At 44.7% G+C, this 19438-nt stretch overlaps 1 protein-coding gene across 3 annotated transcripts in view; it reads right to left on the minus strand.

Annotated features, from left to right (window-relative positions):
• CTNNA1 (catenin alpha 1) overlaps positions 1-19438 on the minus strand; it is a 119247-nt gene that overhangs the window by 72171 nt on the left and 27638 nt on the right. For all 3 annotated transcript variants that reach the window (XM_027745111.2, XM_027745114.2, XM_027745112.2), the window contains 2 exons: positions 18869-19135; positions 15594-15797 (listed from right to left, as the gene is read on the minus strand). In XM_027745111.2, the coding sequence (XP_027600912.1) occupies positions 15594-15797; positions 18869-19135 (471 nt within the window). The remainder of the gene's footprint in view (positions 1-15593; positions 15798-18868; positions 19136-19438) is intronic.

A 19438-nucleotide genomic window follows, 5' to 3' on the forward strand; every position in this document is an offset into this window, starting at 1 on the left:
GTTTGGGGGGACACAATGGAAGGAAGAGATTGAGCCATTGGAGAGTGTCCAAAGGAGGGACATGGAGATGGGGAAGGGCCTTGATTTGAAGGCATGGGAGGACACTGAGGGCACTTGGTGTGTTCAGCTGGAGCAGAGGAGACTGAGGGGAGACCTCAGTGCAGTTCAACTGCCTGGGCAGGGGCAGAGGAGGGGCAGGGACTGAGCTCCAGGAGGGTTTGGCTGATCCTCTGGGGCACAGGGGGTGACTCTTGGGGATGGGCCTGTGCAGGGCCAGGGGTTGGACTGGATGATCCTTGTGGGTCCCTTCCAACTCAGCTATTCTATGATTCTGTAAATCCTCTTTTGAACGATGGTGAAATCAAACCTTTAAAATTACTGTCTAGTGCTATCAATATATTATTTCTTGAGGGGAAAAAGTGTTATTGTAACAGCAGACAGTAATTTTTTTACTATTATTTGCACCTGTGATGTGGGGGAGGAGAGGGAAGAGATGAAGAGAGATGGTTGTTGGGTCTGAAAAACAACAGATTCTCAAACATTTTGTACTACTTTTGTGTATCACTACCAGGTAACAGAGCTACCACTGTTCTCTTAAGGCTTATTCTTATATCTAAAAGAAGGTAATAGTACATGTTTTATGATATACAGCACAAAGACTCTATACCTCTGCAACACACATCCACCACTGAAGTGAAAATATCTATTCATACAGATAAGTAATGGGAGGAAAGTGCCAGGGTGCCAAGAAAGTCATCCTGCAACAACATAGATCTTTTCCTTAAGAGCTCAAAAGAAAACCCAAATTGGCAATAATACATCATATGCTATACCCAAGTTTTCATGGAACTGACATTCCCCAGTTTCCATTAAATCGTGATGCTGGGGCAAAGTTGGGACCCCACAAGCCAGACTTGGACCCAGTGTTAGCAAAGCTAATGTACCTGAAACCTTGTGCAAAATGGAAGCAGTTTATGTTTCTTATTCCCCTGACCATGTTTCCCAGTTGAGCTCAGGCTGAAGGGCTCTGACTTGCCCTGGCTCAGTGTGCCTGGGCCCCCCACTTCGAGCAGCACTTCCCCGTGATGGAAGTGCCCCAGCAACAGATGGGAGGCAGGAGAGTGTCTGAGCTCTGTTTCACACAGCTCCAGATGTAAAGAGGTTATTTTGCAGTGAGTCTGGCATCCTGCTCCTCCTGGAGTGTGCAAATCTGTCCTCCTCCTGCCTCCCTCCCCCGAGGTGCAGGCACGTGCAGGAGCTGGGGCTCAGAGCCCAGCGCCCCATCCAGGCTGTCCTGCTGGGCCTCCACACACCAAGGGCTGGCCGGGCACGTGTCCCCTCCAGGGCCACCCTGCACCACAGCCCCCACCCCACCAGAAAGGAGCAAAACCTCTCTGATGGAAAAACAGTAGGACAGCACCATCAGCCTCCACAGGCCCTAGAGATGATGGATCAGGACTACATTTTAAAAAGCTACGTTTTAAACCTACGCTGTTTCTCCACACAGCACCCATGTCCAAATTTGAAAAGGTTCTTCCCCCAGAGGCTGGTTGGGCACTGCCCAGGCTCCCCAGGGCAGTGGGCACAGCATCAAAGCTGCCAGAGCTCCAGGAGGGTTTGGCTGATCCTCTGGGGCACAGGGGGTGACTTTTGGGGATGGGCCTGTGCAGGGCCAGGGGTTGGACTGGATGATCCTTGTGGGTCCCTTTCACCCCAGCCCGTTCTGTGCTCCTGTGACTGCTCTGCAGGTGAGGCCTGATCCAGGCTCTGAGTGACAACCAGGAGCTGGAGAAGGGCAGCCCAATATTTTGTCAACACTTACAGCTGTTTCCTCCCAAGTGATTTTGTTGAGTGACGACTAGTTAGGCTTGGCTACAGGTCAATTCATCTCACTTTCAGCATGGCTGGGTAGATGGGAGCAGCAGGATGGACGGGGGAATGTCTCAGAATACCAAATCAGAGGGACAAACCACTTCTGCAGGAGCCACCAGAGAGCTGCTGGGGCTGGTGGATAATTCACTACTGGAGACACCTTTACAGGCCTGGTTTTTGGGGTTGATGTTAATTAGTAACCTTTTCTAACGAATATCTCATGTTTTTCCTCTGTAAATTACATGAACTAATAGATGTATCTAGAAACATGAAAAGCAGGCTGAAGTTTACACCTGTAGTAATTGTAAAAGCCTTGAGATATTGTAGTTTATCATATTTTACACGTGTGTGAAAGACTTTAGAAATAGAACAACTGAAATTGGAACAACACAGACCCCTGCAAAACTCAAATTAAAACCAGTGAGCCAAGACAGCATATGCCCTTTCCAAGAGGAAGAGAATGCATTATAAATCTGGGAATAAAGCCACCTAACTCCTGGCAAGACAGCTTGGAGAAACAGATAATAAACCAATCCTACCAATACAGTCACAAGACATTAAAAGTTTGAATTAATGTATCCTTTATTCATTATTAGAAATATAAATAGCTTTAATTTGCAACAGATTTTTAAGTACTTCCTTTAGGAAGGGATTCAGCAGCCTTGACCTGCAATACAGCAACAAAGAAACCAGGTATCAAGTTGCCCTTGATGGGAAGCAATAGGCATTAAAAACCAGAAACAGCATCAAAAGCTGACTAAGAACCTCAAGCCTCACCAGCACCAAGAACAGCAGTACCTCCTCTCCATCATAAAATGGCCTGGGTTGGAAGGGACCTTAAAGATCATCCAAGTCCCACCCCCTGCCATGGGCAGGGACACCTTCCACCAGCCCAGGTTGCTCCAAGCCCCGTCCAACCTGGCCTTGGACACTTCCAGGGATCCAGGGGCAGCCACAGCTTCTCTTGGCAACCTGTGCCAGGGCCTCCCCACCCTCACAGCCAACAATTCCTTCCCAATATCCCATCTAACCCTGCCCTCTGGCAGTTTGAAGCCATTCCCCCTTGTCCTGGCACTCCAGGCCCTTGTCAATAGTCTCTCTCCATCTTTCCTGTCGGCTCCTTCAGGCACTGGAAGGCCACAATTAGGTCACACTGGAGCCTTCTCTTCTCCAGGCTGAACAATCCCAACAATCCCAACTCTCCCAGCCTTTCCTCCCAGCAGAGGAATATCTTGGGGCCTCCTCTGGACTCTCTCCAGCAGCTCCATGTCCTCCCTGTGCTGTTCCCCAGGGCTGGAGGCAGCTCTGTAGGTGGAGCATCTGTGGAGGCAAGTGAAGGTCCTGAGAAGACAAAACAGCTTGGAAGCCTGGCTGCCCAGGAGGGGGATGGCTCTGAGTGCACTAAAGGAAGCCAACAACCTCATTCTCATCATCTCCACTTACCCAAAGCAAGTGACTCACTGGGGCACTGTGTGAGATTAAAAAGCACTGAGAACATGGCATGTGTAACTTCATTTCTTACAGAGGCATCACCAAGCCATTATTTACTAAGCTAACTAATTAGGCAGCCACCCTTGCAGATAATAAGAATGCGTTAAAGTATTTAAAATTCCAGCACAAGCCTGACACATACAAAGTGGTTGCCCTTCTTCAAAAGAAAACCAATGTCAAAGGAAATAAACCATTTAGGAACAGTCAGCACATCTGAGGTGGAATGGGAAGGTGGCATCACCTAATTGTTCAGGAAAAGGAAGGGAAGGAAAGCAAAGCAGAGCACTATGGGATGCAGAGGCACTTAAGATTTTTATTGTATTAGTCTCTAATTGTTAAGAAAACATTAGATAGATGATTTAAATTAGCATTAGATAGATGATAAAGTAACAGCTACCCAAAACAAATAGAAGTAATCTACAGAACTGCAAAATCTGGCACAGAAAAACAGGGAAATTGAAAGTACTTAAACTGAGAGTAATCTGAAAAACCCAGCTGGTTAAACTCAGAAATAAAGCTGTAACTGAATATACACTTCACTGCAGTCTAGCACTGAAAGCACCCTTCCCTTTACACAGGCACTGCTCCACAAGTGGGTAATATAATCAAAGCCATAGAGCAAGTTTACAAAACACAGAGTAATTAATTCACTGGAAATAACACCAGGAATACTCCCAGGGGATACAAGTGCTCTGTGTACTTGATGTAGTTGTGCTCTCTAAAAAACACTTCCTAAAGTCCAGCTGAGGGTACCCATAATTTGGGAAGGAGTGAGGGGACACATGTTTCCACAGCACTACAAGAACTGGCTGGGGATAAAAATTTAGAGGCAGTTTGGAGAATTCAGCACCTGTCACCAAAAAGCCAGTTTTACTGTCCTGTGAATAAGCCTTCATGCGAGTACATGAGGAGTACCAGGACATGAAGATTTGCTTAATTATCACCTTGTTCACTACACACATGTTCCTCACAGGATCTCCCCACTTACTGCTCCCACAGCTGAGTCCCTGGGTATCTGCATATCCAGGAGCAGCCTGTCAGGGTGAGGACAGCTGTGTGTGACAACAGTGGGAGATCAGCAGGAGCCTACAACACCCAGGTGAGCCTGGGCAGCCACCTCACCTGCAGCTACCAGAGAGCCCACCCTCACAACCCCAGAACATCACCTGCTGGATTTATTTGTGAAGACCTTGCCTTCCTCAGCTAAGAGGTCCCACAGGAGCAAATGTGCCCATCGTGCAGGCCATCAGCTCCAAAGGGGTCAACTGCTCAGGTACGAGGCAGAAGGGCTTTTAGCTTCTTTCTCCTCAGTTATTTCTGCATTAACTTCTTGTTTTCTTGGCTTTTTTCAGTCCAGTGACCTCTAGAATTGGGATTCTTTGACTCCTGGAGAGATGCCCAAAAACTCATTCTGCCTCTAAGGAAATTCACAATTTGGCATTTAAGGGGAACAGTATCAAGTGATATGGCTGCAGTCTTATTTTGTGCTTGACATCAGAGCTCTTGAGTCACCTTCTTCCACCAAGATGACTCAATAAAGACAGTCCTCAAAGGAGAGCTTCAAAGGCACAGCAGGGGAGAGCAAGCCAGCCCCACATTACCCACTTCTCCCTTCACAATCCAAGGAGCTGAGTGGTGAGGTGGGGGGATACACAAACCCTTTGGAAAGAGAGAAATGAAGTTGAAGCCACAGATGCAGAAGCCACCTGGGCAATACCACATGGCCAGTTGCTCAACCTCTACACAAGCAGAATTAATTGCATTAATTCTGGGGTTTAGTCAAGAGGTTTTGAACAAAATTAATGCATACTTAAAAGCAGTGCACAGTATTGGGTTAAAAAACATGGGGACAGCATGGAAATGGAGGTATCTGACTTAGAACATTCACAGCTGCAATTCAGCTGCTGGGAAGCCTCCATCCAAACCTTGCAACACAAGACACAGGACAAACTCTGTGTGCTACAAACAAGTCCCAGGGTTTCCTACTCAGGAAACAGGTTTTTTTAAAAGCATCATATGCCAGTGTTGCAAGTCATAAGTTAACATCAGAAAAGAAACTTCAAAATAGAGCAAAGTCTCAAGCACATAATGAGATGGGTGTCTTGAAGAAACTGCTGGACGATACTTCAGGATCTCCAGCATTCCTTAATATTTCTGTGTGTATTTTAATTTTGAGAGATATTATGCAACTACATTCATATAAAGACAACATGAAAAGAAATTTAACAGTATCAGAATTATTTGAAGTCTTGAATAGTTTAGGATAGTCAGTGTCCCCACACCCCCAAACTGTCCCTATGTCTCACAGACAAATCTTTATCTGTCATTGTATTAAAAAAAAAATCCAAAAATGGGAGGGAAAGGGTGCCTGCCTCACTTGCAGTGAGAACCTTAGTCCAAAATTCAATCAAAGGCAACAAAAAGTGTCTTTTTTCTTTAAAGGGATCCATCTTTTAAATACAAGGTCAAAATAAATTCCCTAAAACCAGCAGCAGAAAAGCAAGCCAGAAGGACACTCTGGAGGAGACCTGAAGCAGAAAGGGCTGGGTGGCCAGAAACCCCCACCCAAGGGCACCTGAGCCTTGCCGAGCTGATCTGAGGGTCTGCAAACACCCAGACTGACCTGTCCTGCACGCCCAGGAACTGCTGCTCATCTCTCTCCAGTTACTCCACTGCACATTCCCTCATCATCCATGTTTCCTTTGCCCCACACATACTTCACTCTCAAGACATCACACCTACAAAACTGAACCACTTCTAAACCTAGAACCTTCTGTTTTCAGAGCCTTTCCCCCCCACAAAGAGCTACCAGGCTTCATTTCCCCAGATCTTCCTGCAGGTTTCATACAGTAACTGATAACATCAATTCAAGTTCTCATATTCAGTAAAGCACAGCTGACAGCACCTCAGGCACACTGAAGGGATTTCTGAGCTGAAAAGAAATGTGCTTTTTCTGGCCACATATGGCAGCAGTAGAGCACCCAAAGAAAGGCAAAAACCTTGTTTCCTGAGAGTCAGAGGTTAACATGAAAGCCAATAATCCACAAGCAGCTGCACATGGCACAACATTTGTGTTCAACCTGACACAGAGATGATAAAAAAAAAAACACCCTCCACTTGTGAAAGGCACAGATATTTTGTGAAAGCAAGCTCAGAATCATCTGAGTTTGCTTCTTCACTGCCTTCTGCCAATTTTGCACATGCCTTGGTTTTTCCCTTGTGGCCTGATGCTGAGGGAAAACTTTTTTAGTTGGCACTGAGAAAAATGCACCTTTTAGCCCAGCTTTGCCAGGCAGCTCCTGGCCTGACAGTCTGTGGTTTGCTGTTGTGATTGTAAAGAAACCACTTTTCTAGAATGCCTGTTCAGCAAGAATAATTTTTGAGTATACAGTCTCCGAAGTCATAAAGTCAATGTTTTCATAGAGCTGGAGCAGAAGGTTTTTAACTCTGGCATACATAAGCTGGCTCTGCTGTTTGCCCTCTACCTCCTGTCCCTCCTGTTAAAGGAACATGTCCCGGTGCCAAAGTTCTCTCCTCTATTTCAACAGCTTTCCAAGATACAGCTTAACCCTCATCCTTTCCTCAGACACAAGAAAGATTAAGTCACTCTTCTGCCTCTATTTAAATTCCAGAGGGCTGCCACTACTTGGAAAAGCCACAAATGCTAATTATTCTATATTGATCCTGTTGACTTTCTGGGACAGAGAAGGTCTAAAGCTCCAGGATACATTATGAGCGTTACAGAACATCAGCTTTTTTACACAGGATAAACCAAGTTAAGCAAGAGCACAGTCTAGACAATAAATCCACATCCAGAACAGAATATCCAGGTTTCCATCAAGACCTCTAACACCTGTGGTACGGTCTGTAAAAAAGATAAAGTGGTACCAGACACTCATAGGGATAGAACTGTCCTCATTCTCTCTCCCTTCATTATCTGCTGAATTCCATCTTGCAGATGGTCAGGAACTACATCCAGAGTTTTTATTAGATCAAGGCAAAAGAGAAAAGGGGAAGTTCAGGACTTGAGATGCAAGTATTTTGTTACAATACAAGAGCCATGGTATTCCAGCTTTGTAATAATTCCATCATCCCCCTCCTCCGACAAGAGGAATTTAAAAGCCCAGTTGTGTGTGTAATACTTCTGCACACTGAGAGCATGATCCTGCTAGAGGCTAAAAGACTGTTTATCCACAGATCAGCAGACACTGCAAATGTACATGCTCCATTCCATCCATACTCCTTGATTTTGACTTTGAGAGACTACTCAAGTATCACCAAATGGAGTTTCATTATGGGTGACTATATATTTAATCTTACATGGGCAGCTAAAGTTCAAATATTTTCCTACAAAACAGTACAGTTCAAACAAATTAAGTCATAACCCACAAAATGTTAAAGCAGAATCAGTGCATAGCATTAGAGCATATTTATGTAAAATGATTTACAGCTCAACGGGAGTAAAACACTGCTAGATGCCAACCACCACATCACAAACAAGTGTGTACACATTATTTCAGCTCTTCTTTCCACCATCTTAAATGTTATTTCATCAACACAAGAATTAGAAAGGTCTGGATTCATAAGGTAATATGAGAAGATTAGATATGTGTTCCATGTGCTAACATTAGAGATGGATATATGTCTAACAAGAAAGGAACAACCAGAAGTTTCACCAGTATAAAACTAAAGGGGTAGGGGAGGAAAGGAGGGATCAAGTAGGTTGGAAACCTTCACTGCCACTGCAGGTATTCAGAGGATTCAATTCCCACATGTAGAGACAGCATTAGAGTTCAGTTCTCCTGCACACATGGCTGCAGTGAGCACTGTAAGTGAGAGCAGCAACCTTCCTCCTTTTACATATATTAAGAGTCTACAACAAAAGTGCTGCAAAGCATAGAAAGGCTGCAAGGGTGAGTTCTGCTGTACAAGGCAGCTCAGACTAAGTCCCAACTACTGTCAAATCTATTCAACTCAGCAGAGTTCTCTCCAGCAGTTCTGCACCAAGCGAGCAGCAAAGGCTGAAGGCAGTGAGTGGATGGAGAGCAGCAATAATTTAAGATTTCAATAGACTGCTAAGCTCATGCTGGAACCAGACCTGAGGTGAATGCTGGGCTTTGCTAGGTTTCTTTCAGGAGGCACTAAGCCAGCCATAAGCTTCTTTAAACAGTGCATCCTCACTGCAGACACAAAAACTGTTTTGGGCCTGAAACAGTATCCAGGACTTCCAAGTTGTGCCACTGACATCAATGTCCTGGCAGCCTCAGCAGAGTCTGACACGTACCCCCACCCATGGCAAACAACTGGAGCCCACATGTGCTGCCCTCCCCCACCCAGGGCCAAGTATCCCGAGTTGTTTGGCATCTCTAAACCAGCGATCTCCCACGCACATGCAGGGTAACCACTGGAATGACAGGGAGCTCTGAAGAGCTTTAAAACCCAGAGCTCACAAGGCTCTCAAATCTTTCATGAGCTAGCTTCTGTTTATTTCCATAGGCCGCTGTATTGCTCCCAAAGAAGTAAAAGTTGCCGGAATGCCTCCTGAAAACACACCCCACACTAAGTCCCAGAGCAGGAAGGTGTTGGGTGAACAACCTGGAAGCTCTTTCCTGTGGCCCGAAAACGCCCGACTGACGCAGTGAGAAATTCTCATCATCTTCATCAGGCTTCACTTCAAGGATGCTGAATTATTTACTCTATGGCAGCCTGTAAGCATTAAACTTAAAACCTCTATCACTTCAGAAGTGTTCTGTTTTTAAAAGCAGCAGCTTTGTCAAACTGATAATGTCTATGGAAATTAGAGCCCAGCATAACAGCACGGCTCTCTACTGAGCAGCAAAGTCCGTGACAGGAAAACCCATCCAGGCTTTCAAACCACGTCCATCACATCAGCATTCAGGCATCTTAAACTGACAAACAATATTAAAAAAGAAAGTGTAGATTATCTCAAGGCAGAATTTTTATCAGCATCTTTATCATCAACACAGATCACTGTGCCATTTTAATTCACATCTATTTCCACAGAAACAGATGCTTTCATTAGAAGGGCTATGCAAGAGCCCTTTCAGTATATAGATACTTGCTATAAATGATCTTCACCGTCATGTGAAAATTCACATGTGTTCCTTTCCAAGCTTGGATCCTTGATGGGCACAGAAAGCTGTGGATCAACATTATTAATAGGCAAGTTTATAATGAAAACACATCTCCATTCCGTAAATTGCAAGTGCGTCAGGAGTAGAAATAACCTTTGCTGGTAGTTCTGAAGACAAATGATTTCTCCCAGCAGATATTGAATAGATAAGCCAGGCACTTTGCTGCCCAATCACTTTCAAGCATCAGAGACGCTCAAAGAAGCTTAGGGAAGAAAAACAAAACGGTGCAATTAAGATCGAGGAAACAGCACTTGTTTGGAGCAGTACATTTCCGTAAGAGCACTGAGCAGACACAAGGGTGCAAAACAAGCATTTAGCAAGCTATGAGTTCACCAAGCCTAAAACCAGAAGTGCTGAGACCTCCCTTCAGATACCCCGAGATCCAAACCATGCTGACCTGCAAGAGCTCCTGAGGCAGCCTGGGCTTCAACCACCTTCAAAGTTGTGCCATACCAGTGTAAGTTCAATTAAAATCCAACACTAAAAGAAGTACAACCCACACTCCCAAACAGATCCAGCTGTGGTACTCAACCACTTGAGGCCAAAGAGAAGATGGAAACTGGGAGGGGAAAAAAAACCCCAAACCATCCTGAAATGATGTGTGCCTGGAATGCCTGCTCTGAAACCAGCTCCCAATGGCTTTTCTCCATTTGCTGCCAAGCACCTCTAATGCAATCCAGACAGTCAAGGACACAGTCAGAATGTTAATATGAAAGCATTAAGATTCCCATTGAAATGGGACCTGTCAAGCTACTTTATGTAACATGATTTATCGTTTCCAAATGTAGTAACAAGGGATTTTATTGTACAAGAGCATGTGGTACACTACGGGGCTCCAGGTTCGCATTCTCTACTAGCCAAACTACAACTCCTGACAACATTTATGCTGTTCATGGCCCAGTTACTGGTGTGTGTATGAAAAGGGTTGCTGTATGCATTAGAAATTCATGGGGTGCAGAACAGACTTAGTGTGAGAGCTCTCTGCGTGTCCCTGTGCACATTAGGCAGGGCAGGACACCTCCGACCGCTGCTGCCGAATGGCCCGTGGAGAGGAGCCCACCCGTCCCCACCCCGCAGGGCTCTCACATCAAGCAATAAAAACAGACTGGCAAGAGCTTAAGGAAGTTTTTATTTCCAGTCTTACGTGTCAATCAGGTAACTGATGTCTTCTGCAAGCTCAAGGCACACTGAGAGCAGACTGGGAACTGCTGGTTACGTTTTGAGAGCACGGCCTGTGCTTCCTTACCCTACTAAACCCCAAAAACCAACTTCAAAGCCCAGCCCCAACCCACCATCTCCTGGGTTTACCACGTGTGACACAGCTGACATCGAGGCAAGCTGCCCAAGTCCTGCCCTAATAACACCCCAGAGAGCTACAGTAGAGAGAATGTACCTGTCATGACTTGAAGTTTGTGGATTTGTGTCAGTGGACACATTTTCTTACCTCTCTGTTCTACATACCAGCTTCTCAGAAACACAGAAATATTTCAGCTGTCAGCCCACTGTTCTTTTTTTATGCATTTGCTTTCAGTACCTCAGATATCCATGTATATTCATTGCAGTTATGGTAACTTAGAGGCAGAGCTGAGTAGCACAGTACAGAAAAGCAGAGACGGTGAGTGTACCTGCTCTGCACTGGGAGAGGAATTGCACCAGCTGCCAGTGCAAAGGCAAAGTGGGATGAATTGGTAGTAGTATCTAAAAATACACTGCTTGATACTTTCTATTTGGGGCAAACTGCAACCAGTCAACATGTACCCCCACACAAGATCATAGAGTTAGACACAAAAAATTGTTTCCATTGTATTTTCTTGTATTTCCTATTAACTTCTTCATTGGTGCTCTGTTAATATTGACATTACTCAATTAGATGCTTTACTCTGTCCCCTTGGCCTACCTAAGTCTGGAATTGATGTCCAACTAAACTCAAATATGCTTTGACACTTTTTCATTTAATTAATAAAATACACACCAAGAATGCCTGACTGCCACAGATCACACAAAGATCTAGATCTGGCCATCTGTGAGTTATATTACAAACTTAGCTACAACTGATGTGGTCAACTTACTGCATTCTGGGCAGTTGATCCCAGAACTGAGACCTTGGACTACTTTGCTTTTACAGCACTAGTCAGAAACAGTAATGAATTCTTTTAGGCCTTCCCCTTCTTCCAAATGCAAATAAACATCCATGTTTGCTATTTCAATCCAGGAGGGATCTGCAATGCAAGTTTAAAAAGGAAAACTATTTTCTGTTGGAATTGTGAGAAGTGAGCAAAATCTATAAAGGAAAACAGCTCCCCCCGGTGAAGTGCAAGAGGAGGGGGGAAAGCTATAGAATCAGATGCCACAATTAAGAGATGAACAGATGGCATTTTAAGGAATATGGCTTATAAACCAAGGGGTTGGGCCATCAAGTGGCCGATGATGCTCAGTGGACATTGGTAATGAAAGCCCATCTCAGTACCCACAGAAACAGCCTCCTGCCACCACGGCTCAGAAGCTAAATCCTTCTGAGGGCAGCTGTTCATGGAGCTCCCTCCGTGCTCAGCAGCTGTCAGTGTTAGGCATCATTAGTTCAGGACTACACAACAAAACCAGAAATCAAAACACTGCCCAAATTCTGAACAGCCAAGGCAGCTCTGGTCCCTAAACCTCAACGTAAGTGTGAAGATCCAAACAAGGCCCAGAAGGAGATGGTGGAATGTGACCACACCAGCATTTTGGCTTACATGAGCCACACTTCTGAAACTCATCTCCCAGTCACTGTCACGTCACATGCTGCAATTCTCATCCCAGAACTTTCCTGGGCCACGTGAGCTGGATTTTCCAAGTGGATCTACACAAGGAGACAGCCACTACCACACCAGATGCTGACTGGTCCACAGGACTTGGCTAAATAATAATGATAACGAGGACACAGCCAAAGCTGAGAGGAAGTGTTGAGTATCTCGTTTATGGCAAGATCTAATTAAACTAAGACACTTCATTCTGGGGAAGCTAAGACCAAAATGTCTCCTACATGCTATGGCTCTAAAACAACATTAAGTGGCACAGAAAAACCTGGGCAAGGAGTAGCTGCTCAGGGTCTTTTCCTAACTGAGACGAAGGAAACATCCAACAGAAGGGGCACAAGGTTGTTCTGCTTGAAAACAAAAGATGTTTCTTCACACAGCACCCATTTAAGCAGAACTCCATGTCAAGGAAGATTATGGATGCTGTAAGTTTATAAGGGTTCAGAAAGAAACTACACAGATTCAGTAGGGAAAAGTCCATCAGGAGCCACTAAATGCAGTCAGCAATGCCAGCTCTGGAAGTGCCCGAGCTGCAGAATGCCAGCACTTGGGGGACACTTGGGGTAAGTAAAACTACACACCTCCCTTGTTCCTGTCCTTTTGCTTGCAGGATCCACTACTGACCACTGTCATGATAGGATACTGGCCTTGATGTACCAAATTTAGTTGGACTGCTCTTGAAAAGGGCAGAATAGGTGTGTTAGGTGGGAAATGAAATAACAGACACCAGTCTAAGAAAAAGGGGATTCAAACTTCTGTAACAAACTACTGAAGAAGCAAATCTTGCCCTTGCACAATCACAGAATTCATCACCAAGCCAGCAGATGCCAAGAGATCCTACAATTCAGTTTATTACCCAAAACTGTTATTTAGCTAAAGCTGTGCCACACACCGTAACACAGCTTCCAACGCTTGCAGACTTACAGACCCTCAAGGACAGGAACACAAACAGTTAAAGTCTGGGTCCAAAACATTAAACTGAGTTATAAGCTATCTAGGAAACAGTCTTGTTATTGCTAGAGATCTGAAAGAAAACCCAAAAGCTAGAGGAAGTCACTAAAAGAGAAGGCATTAAAAACTAAAGGGGAATCTGCCTCAAGGCATTCCTGTGCTTCTGCCTTTCCAGTGTACTCCTCATCCAATCCTCCCTCTGAATTTTTACACTTGGCCAATAAATACCTCTTACTCTAGCACTTGGATAGGATTTATGATGCACAGCAAGTGCTGTGCAATTAACAGATTTAATGCCCAATTCACTTCCTCCTTCAAAGGGAGACTGGAGCAAAGCATCCCAGGAGCTGTGGGTATATCACACATACACATGAAATGACATTTCCTCTGCCACTACTCTAAGTCAGCACATCCCTACTCTTCCTGTAGATGTATCACATCATTTTCACTGCTTAGATTCCCAACTATTAGTCATTCTTTAGCTTAATCATGGAGGGGTTTACAGTATGGATTTTTACACACCATCCCACATTTCCACCATAATTTATCAATCGCTTTTTCCACTCCATTTCACTGAATTTCTAATCTCATTTCCCCAACTACACTGTCTACAATCATAACATAGCAGTGACTTTAAAAAATTCAGCATGCTCCACTAATTTCACAATGTGTTAAAGGAGATAACAGAGGGAATACATTCTTTAACTTGGTATCAGAGACAAGAGCACATGGCTGAGGAGGAGGACAGGCATTTCTGGGAGAGGAAGTCACAGCTCTGCACTCTCACGTGGGTATTGACCAACTTTCAATGAGACAAATGCCACCAACTCTTACATGGAAGACCGAGCATTTACCTCTTCCACATGTTCAATTAGCCTTTGGTGGCTGCTCCATTCTCAGTCATGCTGACAGGGCTCCATCCAAACCAGCAGCACATTTGTTTGAGGGATTTTTGCTGATGCTTCTTCACAGACTAATAAAACACCCTGCTCACTGGAGTTTAGAATGGCACAACCTCGTGCTTTGTTTCCCAGCTGCACTCTGAAGTTCTACAAAGTGTCAGTGCTGAGCACAAGCTACTTTCACAAGCAATTAAGAGAGACTACACGAATTACCTTGCTCAGCCCGCAGGCTACATCAGACTTGCATCAGTTTTGTTCAATTACTTTGTCCTTGTCTTTGGTAAACAGAAATCCTTGTTTTCCTTTCTCTCTACCACACACTGCATCTGTTCTCCAAATTCTACCACCCCAACCCCCATATGGCAGCCTTTGGACCAGTTTTACTCTGCACTGAAGTAATTTTTTCCAAAAGATTTGAAGTTAAGGTACTTAACACATTGAGGCACTTACTGTCTAAAAAAAGGTATCTCTGAACTTTCACCTCAAACATGTTCAAAAGCATAAATAAGACTCCCATTAACATTTCTTCAGACAATTTTACTTGCCACAGTTCTACAAGTCATATAGTTTGCTTAAGTTGTTGCTATTTTTGCAACTTTATTTCCAAAATCAGCTTTAACAGTATTCAAGTTTAATGACCAGATATAGTGTCAATCATGCTATCCCAAGCCACCTCTCAACACGGCAAGTTACTCAGATGAAAACTCGCTGGGACAAGAGCAAAGGAGCAATGGAGGGGAAGAAAGTCCGATATTATATCATGATGCCTTCAGATGCAGAAACTCATCCACATCATATGATACTTACTCCAACTGCAGAAACACTCCCAGGCTTCAAATACTGCGTGTGCACATTCAGTGCCTAAACACTGGAAAAGAACTGCTCAGAGCCCAATATTTATACCAAACTGCTCTCAGGATTCTTCACTAAATATTTGACTTCATACATCACCTCTACTCAAACTGGGTAGCGACAATAACTAACTTGATTCTGACACTTTATGCCTTTAGCTAAAAAGATGACACAGTTAAACTTTCCAAGAGTCAACAGAAGCAAAGTACTACTTTTTGCATAAGCCCTGCTACTTTACGTAAACCAAGGTGGAAAAACAGACTAATTCCACTGAATTCCTATAAAAACCAACATTAACAGTCATGAAATAAAAGCAGTGCCAAAGGGTTAACACTTGCTGATGATAACAGTTGCTTGGATGATTAGAGATCAGTTTTAAGATAAGTATCATTGATGATTTAAGTAAGTTTCATCCTGCCTCAAGACAAACCTTCTGGGACTATTCTTTACCTTTCAAACCCTGTTTGGACCAGAACAAACCAGCTTTGAGACACACAGCTTCGATTCCACATTTTAGCTTGTCACACGGAGTTAAAACCCACCCAAAGGAAGCCAGCAGAGCCGGGGATACTCACGTTGCCCATGTACTCGGAGAGCAGATCCTGCAAGGCCTGTCGCACCGCGTTACACTCGGCCACGATGCGCTCCCGCCGGTCATCACGTGTGCAGGATGAGTCAGCCATCAGCGCCGCGCCGCTAATGATGCTCTCCAGGCGCTCTTCCAGGGACGGCCTGAAACGCTCCTCGCTGAAGGTCGATGGATCCACAATAATTTGTTTCTAGTAAAAGAAAGGTTCTGCAAAATCAGCGATCGGACCAAGCAGCAAGCTACTGAGAAGTCACCAACACAACCAACACTTAGAGCAACACCCTGATCAGGCATTTAAAGGCAAACGACACTATTTTGGCACTGAGGAGGATTTTCATGAGTAGTTTTGTAAAATTACTAAGAGGTTCCCCAGCAGATTACATCGTCAGTCGTTTCTTGTGCTGCTTTGACAGTTAAACAAATCTTGGCCACAGGAAGCCTCGTTACATGAATGGCAAAAATCGAACGTGCCAGCACAAATAAGGTTCAAAGTACAGAACTCTTCCTAACTACATGTCAATCCAGACATGCCTTCACTAGTTAACTTGTCAGATATAATTATCCCATCATGAACAAGAAAACAAACATCCAAAATTAGCCCTGTATATGGTGCTCCATTGTCCTACTTTGTCCAGTCTTCCTTCTCTTTGCTGTTAGGCAGGTAAATACAACTCTATTCTCAAAAATTCCCCAGGAAAATATCAACACAAAGGTTTCAAACAGCACAGAAATCAATTTCTTCATGATGGAAAATTATCACAGTTTTATCTTGCCAGACTATTCATAAGCATACCAAGAGACTTAAGGCTGAAACAGCAGCACTGATGTATCTGCTCTCAAGGGGCCAACACACCACCCAGGGAAGTTCCCCAGGAAGCAGCTGTGCAGGATTTACCACCTTTGAGTACTTGCCTGTCATTTATCTCAACAGGTCTCTAATTTCTTAAAGAAAACTTATTTGGCCATTTGAAGGTTTGGTGGTTGGTTTAGGGTTTGGATGGGTTGTCTTCCCAGTACAGGGGCAAGATTTGCTAATTACAAGAGAATGCCCAAAGTCTTTCGAGCTGGGAGTTCTCAGTTTGTCCACCAGCTAAGCTCAGCAGCCACGGCACAACCACTGCTTCTCCTGCCAGCCAGCACATTTCATATCCCAATGGAGCAACCGCTCAGCCATCACAGCAGGAGGAGAACACAACATGTGCTCTCCAACACGCTCCTCACTTTTCCTGAAGCTTTTAGCCATGTAGTTAATACAATGGTAGCATGGACTGCACTATCAGAAAGGAGAGATAACAATCAGCTTGTTATTTTCTGGTAGCCATTTAATATTTTACCGTCACTGGAGTATGTGGGGGCATGTGTGTGCAAAGCCTCTATTACAGGAGCACAATAACACTCAAGCAGCAGCAGGAAATGAAGTGAAGGGATAACATCTGCCAAGAACCTCACCACATTTGTTTTGTCAGCCTCCTTTGGCAAGGAGGAGATGACAGAGCTCTTGCACACACCGTGCATTGAGCTGGCCTGCTGATCAAGCACTGCTGCTAGCAGAGAGCCCCACAAAGTGGAATTAAAAGCTCACAAGCTTCATGGCAACTGCAACACTCACAAAAGTAGTCTCCAGCCATATATTGGAGGGTTTGTATAGTAAAATACAGTGATATATCAGAAATCTTGTTAGATGGTTTGAGCTGGATAAGCCATTCCACAAACCTGAAGAGAATTGCTTCTGCAATTCCATGTACCCAAGTCAGTCCCTGACACTGCTGCTGCAGGGCCTGCCTTCCCCTCCCACAGGTACCTGTGAGACCCTGTGGTCCCTCAGGGGAACCTGAGGCACACTCCTAAGGCTTACAGAGCACACAGCTGACAGAATAAGAAAGGCAGACTTCAAACTGAAGTCAGTCACAAGGATCAAGACAGCCATGACATCCTCTTGTTACCCAAGAGATCACAGAGAAAGGCTTCCCACCAGGCACAGGGAAAACTCAAATAGTACTTTATCCTGGTAAAAGAAACATGGCAGAAAGAGAGGAACAAGAGTGGTAAGAATGAAAAGGAGACAGTGATTAAAATCTGGCAAAACCACAACTATTAATTGCCTTTTGAGTGATGGCTTTGCAATATTAAATAGAGTTCTCGAGGTAAGGTTTAAAATTCAGAGGCTGAAACAGTGGTAGACACAGAATCCTGGCTTCAAAAGGAAAGAGACCTCAGTAAAAATGCATGGCTGTCCTCAGCAACGTGCTGAACATGAGACAAAGAACATGACAGATCAGTACAACACATCATTGTGAAATGACTTCATCCCCAACCAAATATCATATTAAACTTCCCACTTCATGTCCCTCTCGATAGGTAGTTTGGGCAATTCCAAAAGACATTATTCACTTTTAATAAATCATTTCTGTCACCTACAAGAATACATTACATAAATATATTATGAAATAATCAATTTCAAATAAACCAAGGGCTTACATCTAAGGTAGCAGTAGGTTAACTGCTATTTCAGAGCTAGTTTAATTTGACAGCCTTCAATCACCAAGAACCACATAGATAACTTTCTATATTCCATCAACCTTAGCTTGGAAAAAGACTTTTTTTTACTTTACCTATGACTTGCTGCACTTCAGCAGAAAATGATCTTGCAGGCAATATAAATAGAAGTCAGCTGCTGCCACTAAACCAGGTGAACGAACATCACAGAATCCCAGAATCAGCTGGGTTGGAAGGGGCCTCCGAGATCATCAATCCAACCCTTGATCCAACTCCGCTGTGGTTCCCAGCCCATGGCACTGATGCCACATCCAGTCTGTCCTTAAACACCTCCAGGGATGGAGAATCCACCCCCTCCCTGGGCAGCCCATTCCAATGGCTGAGCACCCTCTCTGTAAAGAAATTCTTTCTAATATCCAACCTAAACCTCCCCTGGCACAGCTGAAGACCCAGCCCTCTTGTCTTGCTGATGGTTGCCTGGGAAAAGAGACCAACCCCCCCCGGCTCCCCCCTCCTGTCAGGGAGTTGTAGAGAGTGATGAGGTCTCCCCTGAGCCTCCTCTTCTCCAGGCTGAACAGCTCCAGCTCCCTCAGCCTCTCCTCACAGGACTTGTGCTTGAGTCCCTTCCCCAGCCTCGTTGCTCTCCTCTGGACCTGCTCCAGGACCTCAACATCCTTCCTGAGCTGAGGGGCCCAGAACTGGACACAGCACTCGAGGTGTTGAGTTACCACTTTGTTTTTCAAACGGAAAGGGTTCAAAACTTACATCAAAGTTGTTGAGAGCATAGGCCAGCTCTCCCCCCCCGCCCTGCTGCTGGGCAGCGTCGTCGGAGGCGGTGGCCTGGGCGGCGTTGGAGATGCCCGTCACCGCCTGCTGCAGCTGCTTGTAGATCAGGTCCCTGTTGGCCTTGTAGGCAGCAACGTCAGGGTGCTGCAGGCAGGCCTGGGACGCCGTGTACAGGATGGGAACGTTCTTCTGCAGAATTCCTCTGGCTGCTGCCATTTGGTCACGGTGACCCACATCCTTCAATTCCTGTTAGGAAAATTAAAAGGGGGAAAAAAAAAAAAAGCATTTGAGAACGCTCCCTACGTTTAACATCCACACGCCATCTCTGCGCACCTTCAAAAGACAGGCAGGTTCTTCGCCTGGTGTGCTCAAATTTGTCTGCTGATTGAGTGTTCTTATTCTTGAGGGCTCAACTAATTGCAAAACACAACAGCTTCATAAAGACAAAAACCACCATAACTGAAGGGCAATTCACAACTCCACAATTCAAAATCTGACGTTGGATTTTTGCTCCTCTCTGCAGCACAAGACCAGCTTTTTGAAAGCTGC

Source organism: Pipra filicauda, unplaced genomic scaffold (genome assembly GCF_003945595.2).
Source record: "Pipra filicauda isolate LSUMZ 115617 unplaced genomic scaffold, ASM394559v2 scaffold413_size774581_pilon, whole genome shotgun sequence".
NCBI lineage: Eukaryota > Metazoa > Chordata > Aves > Passeriformes > Pipridae > Pipra > Pipra filicauda.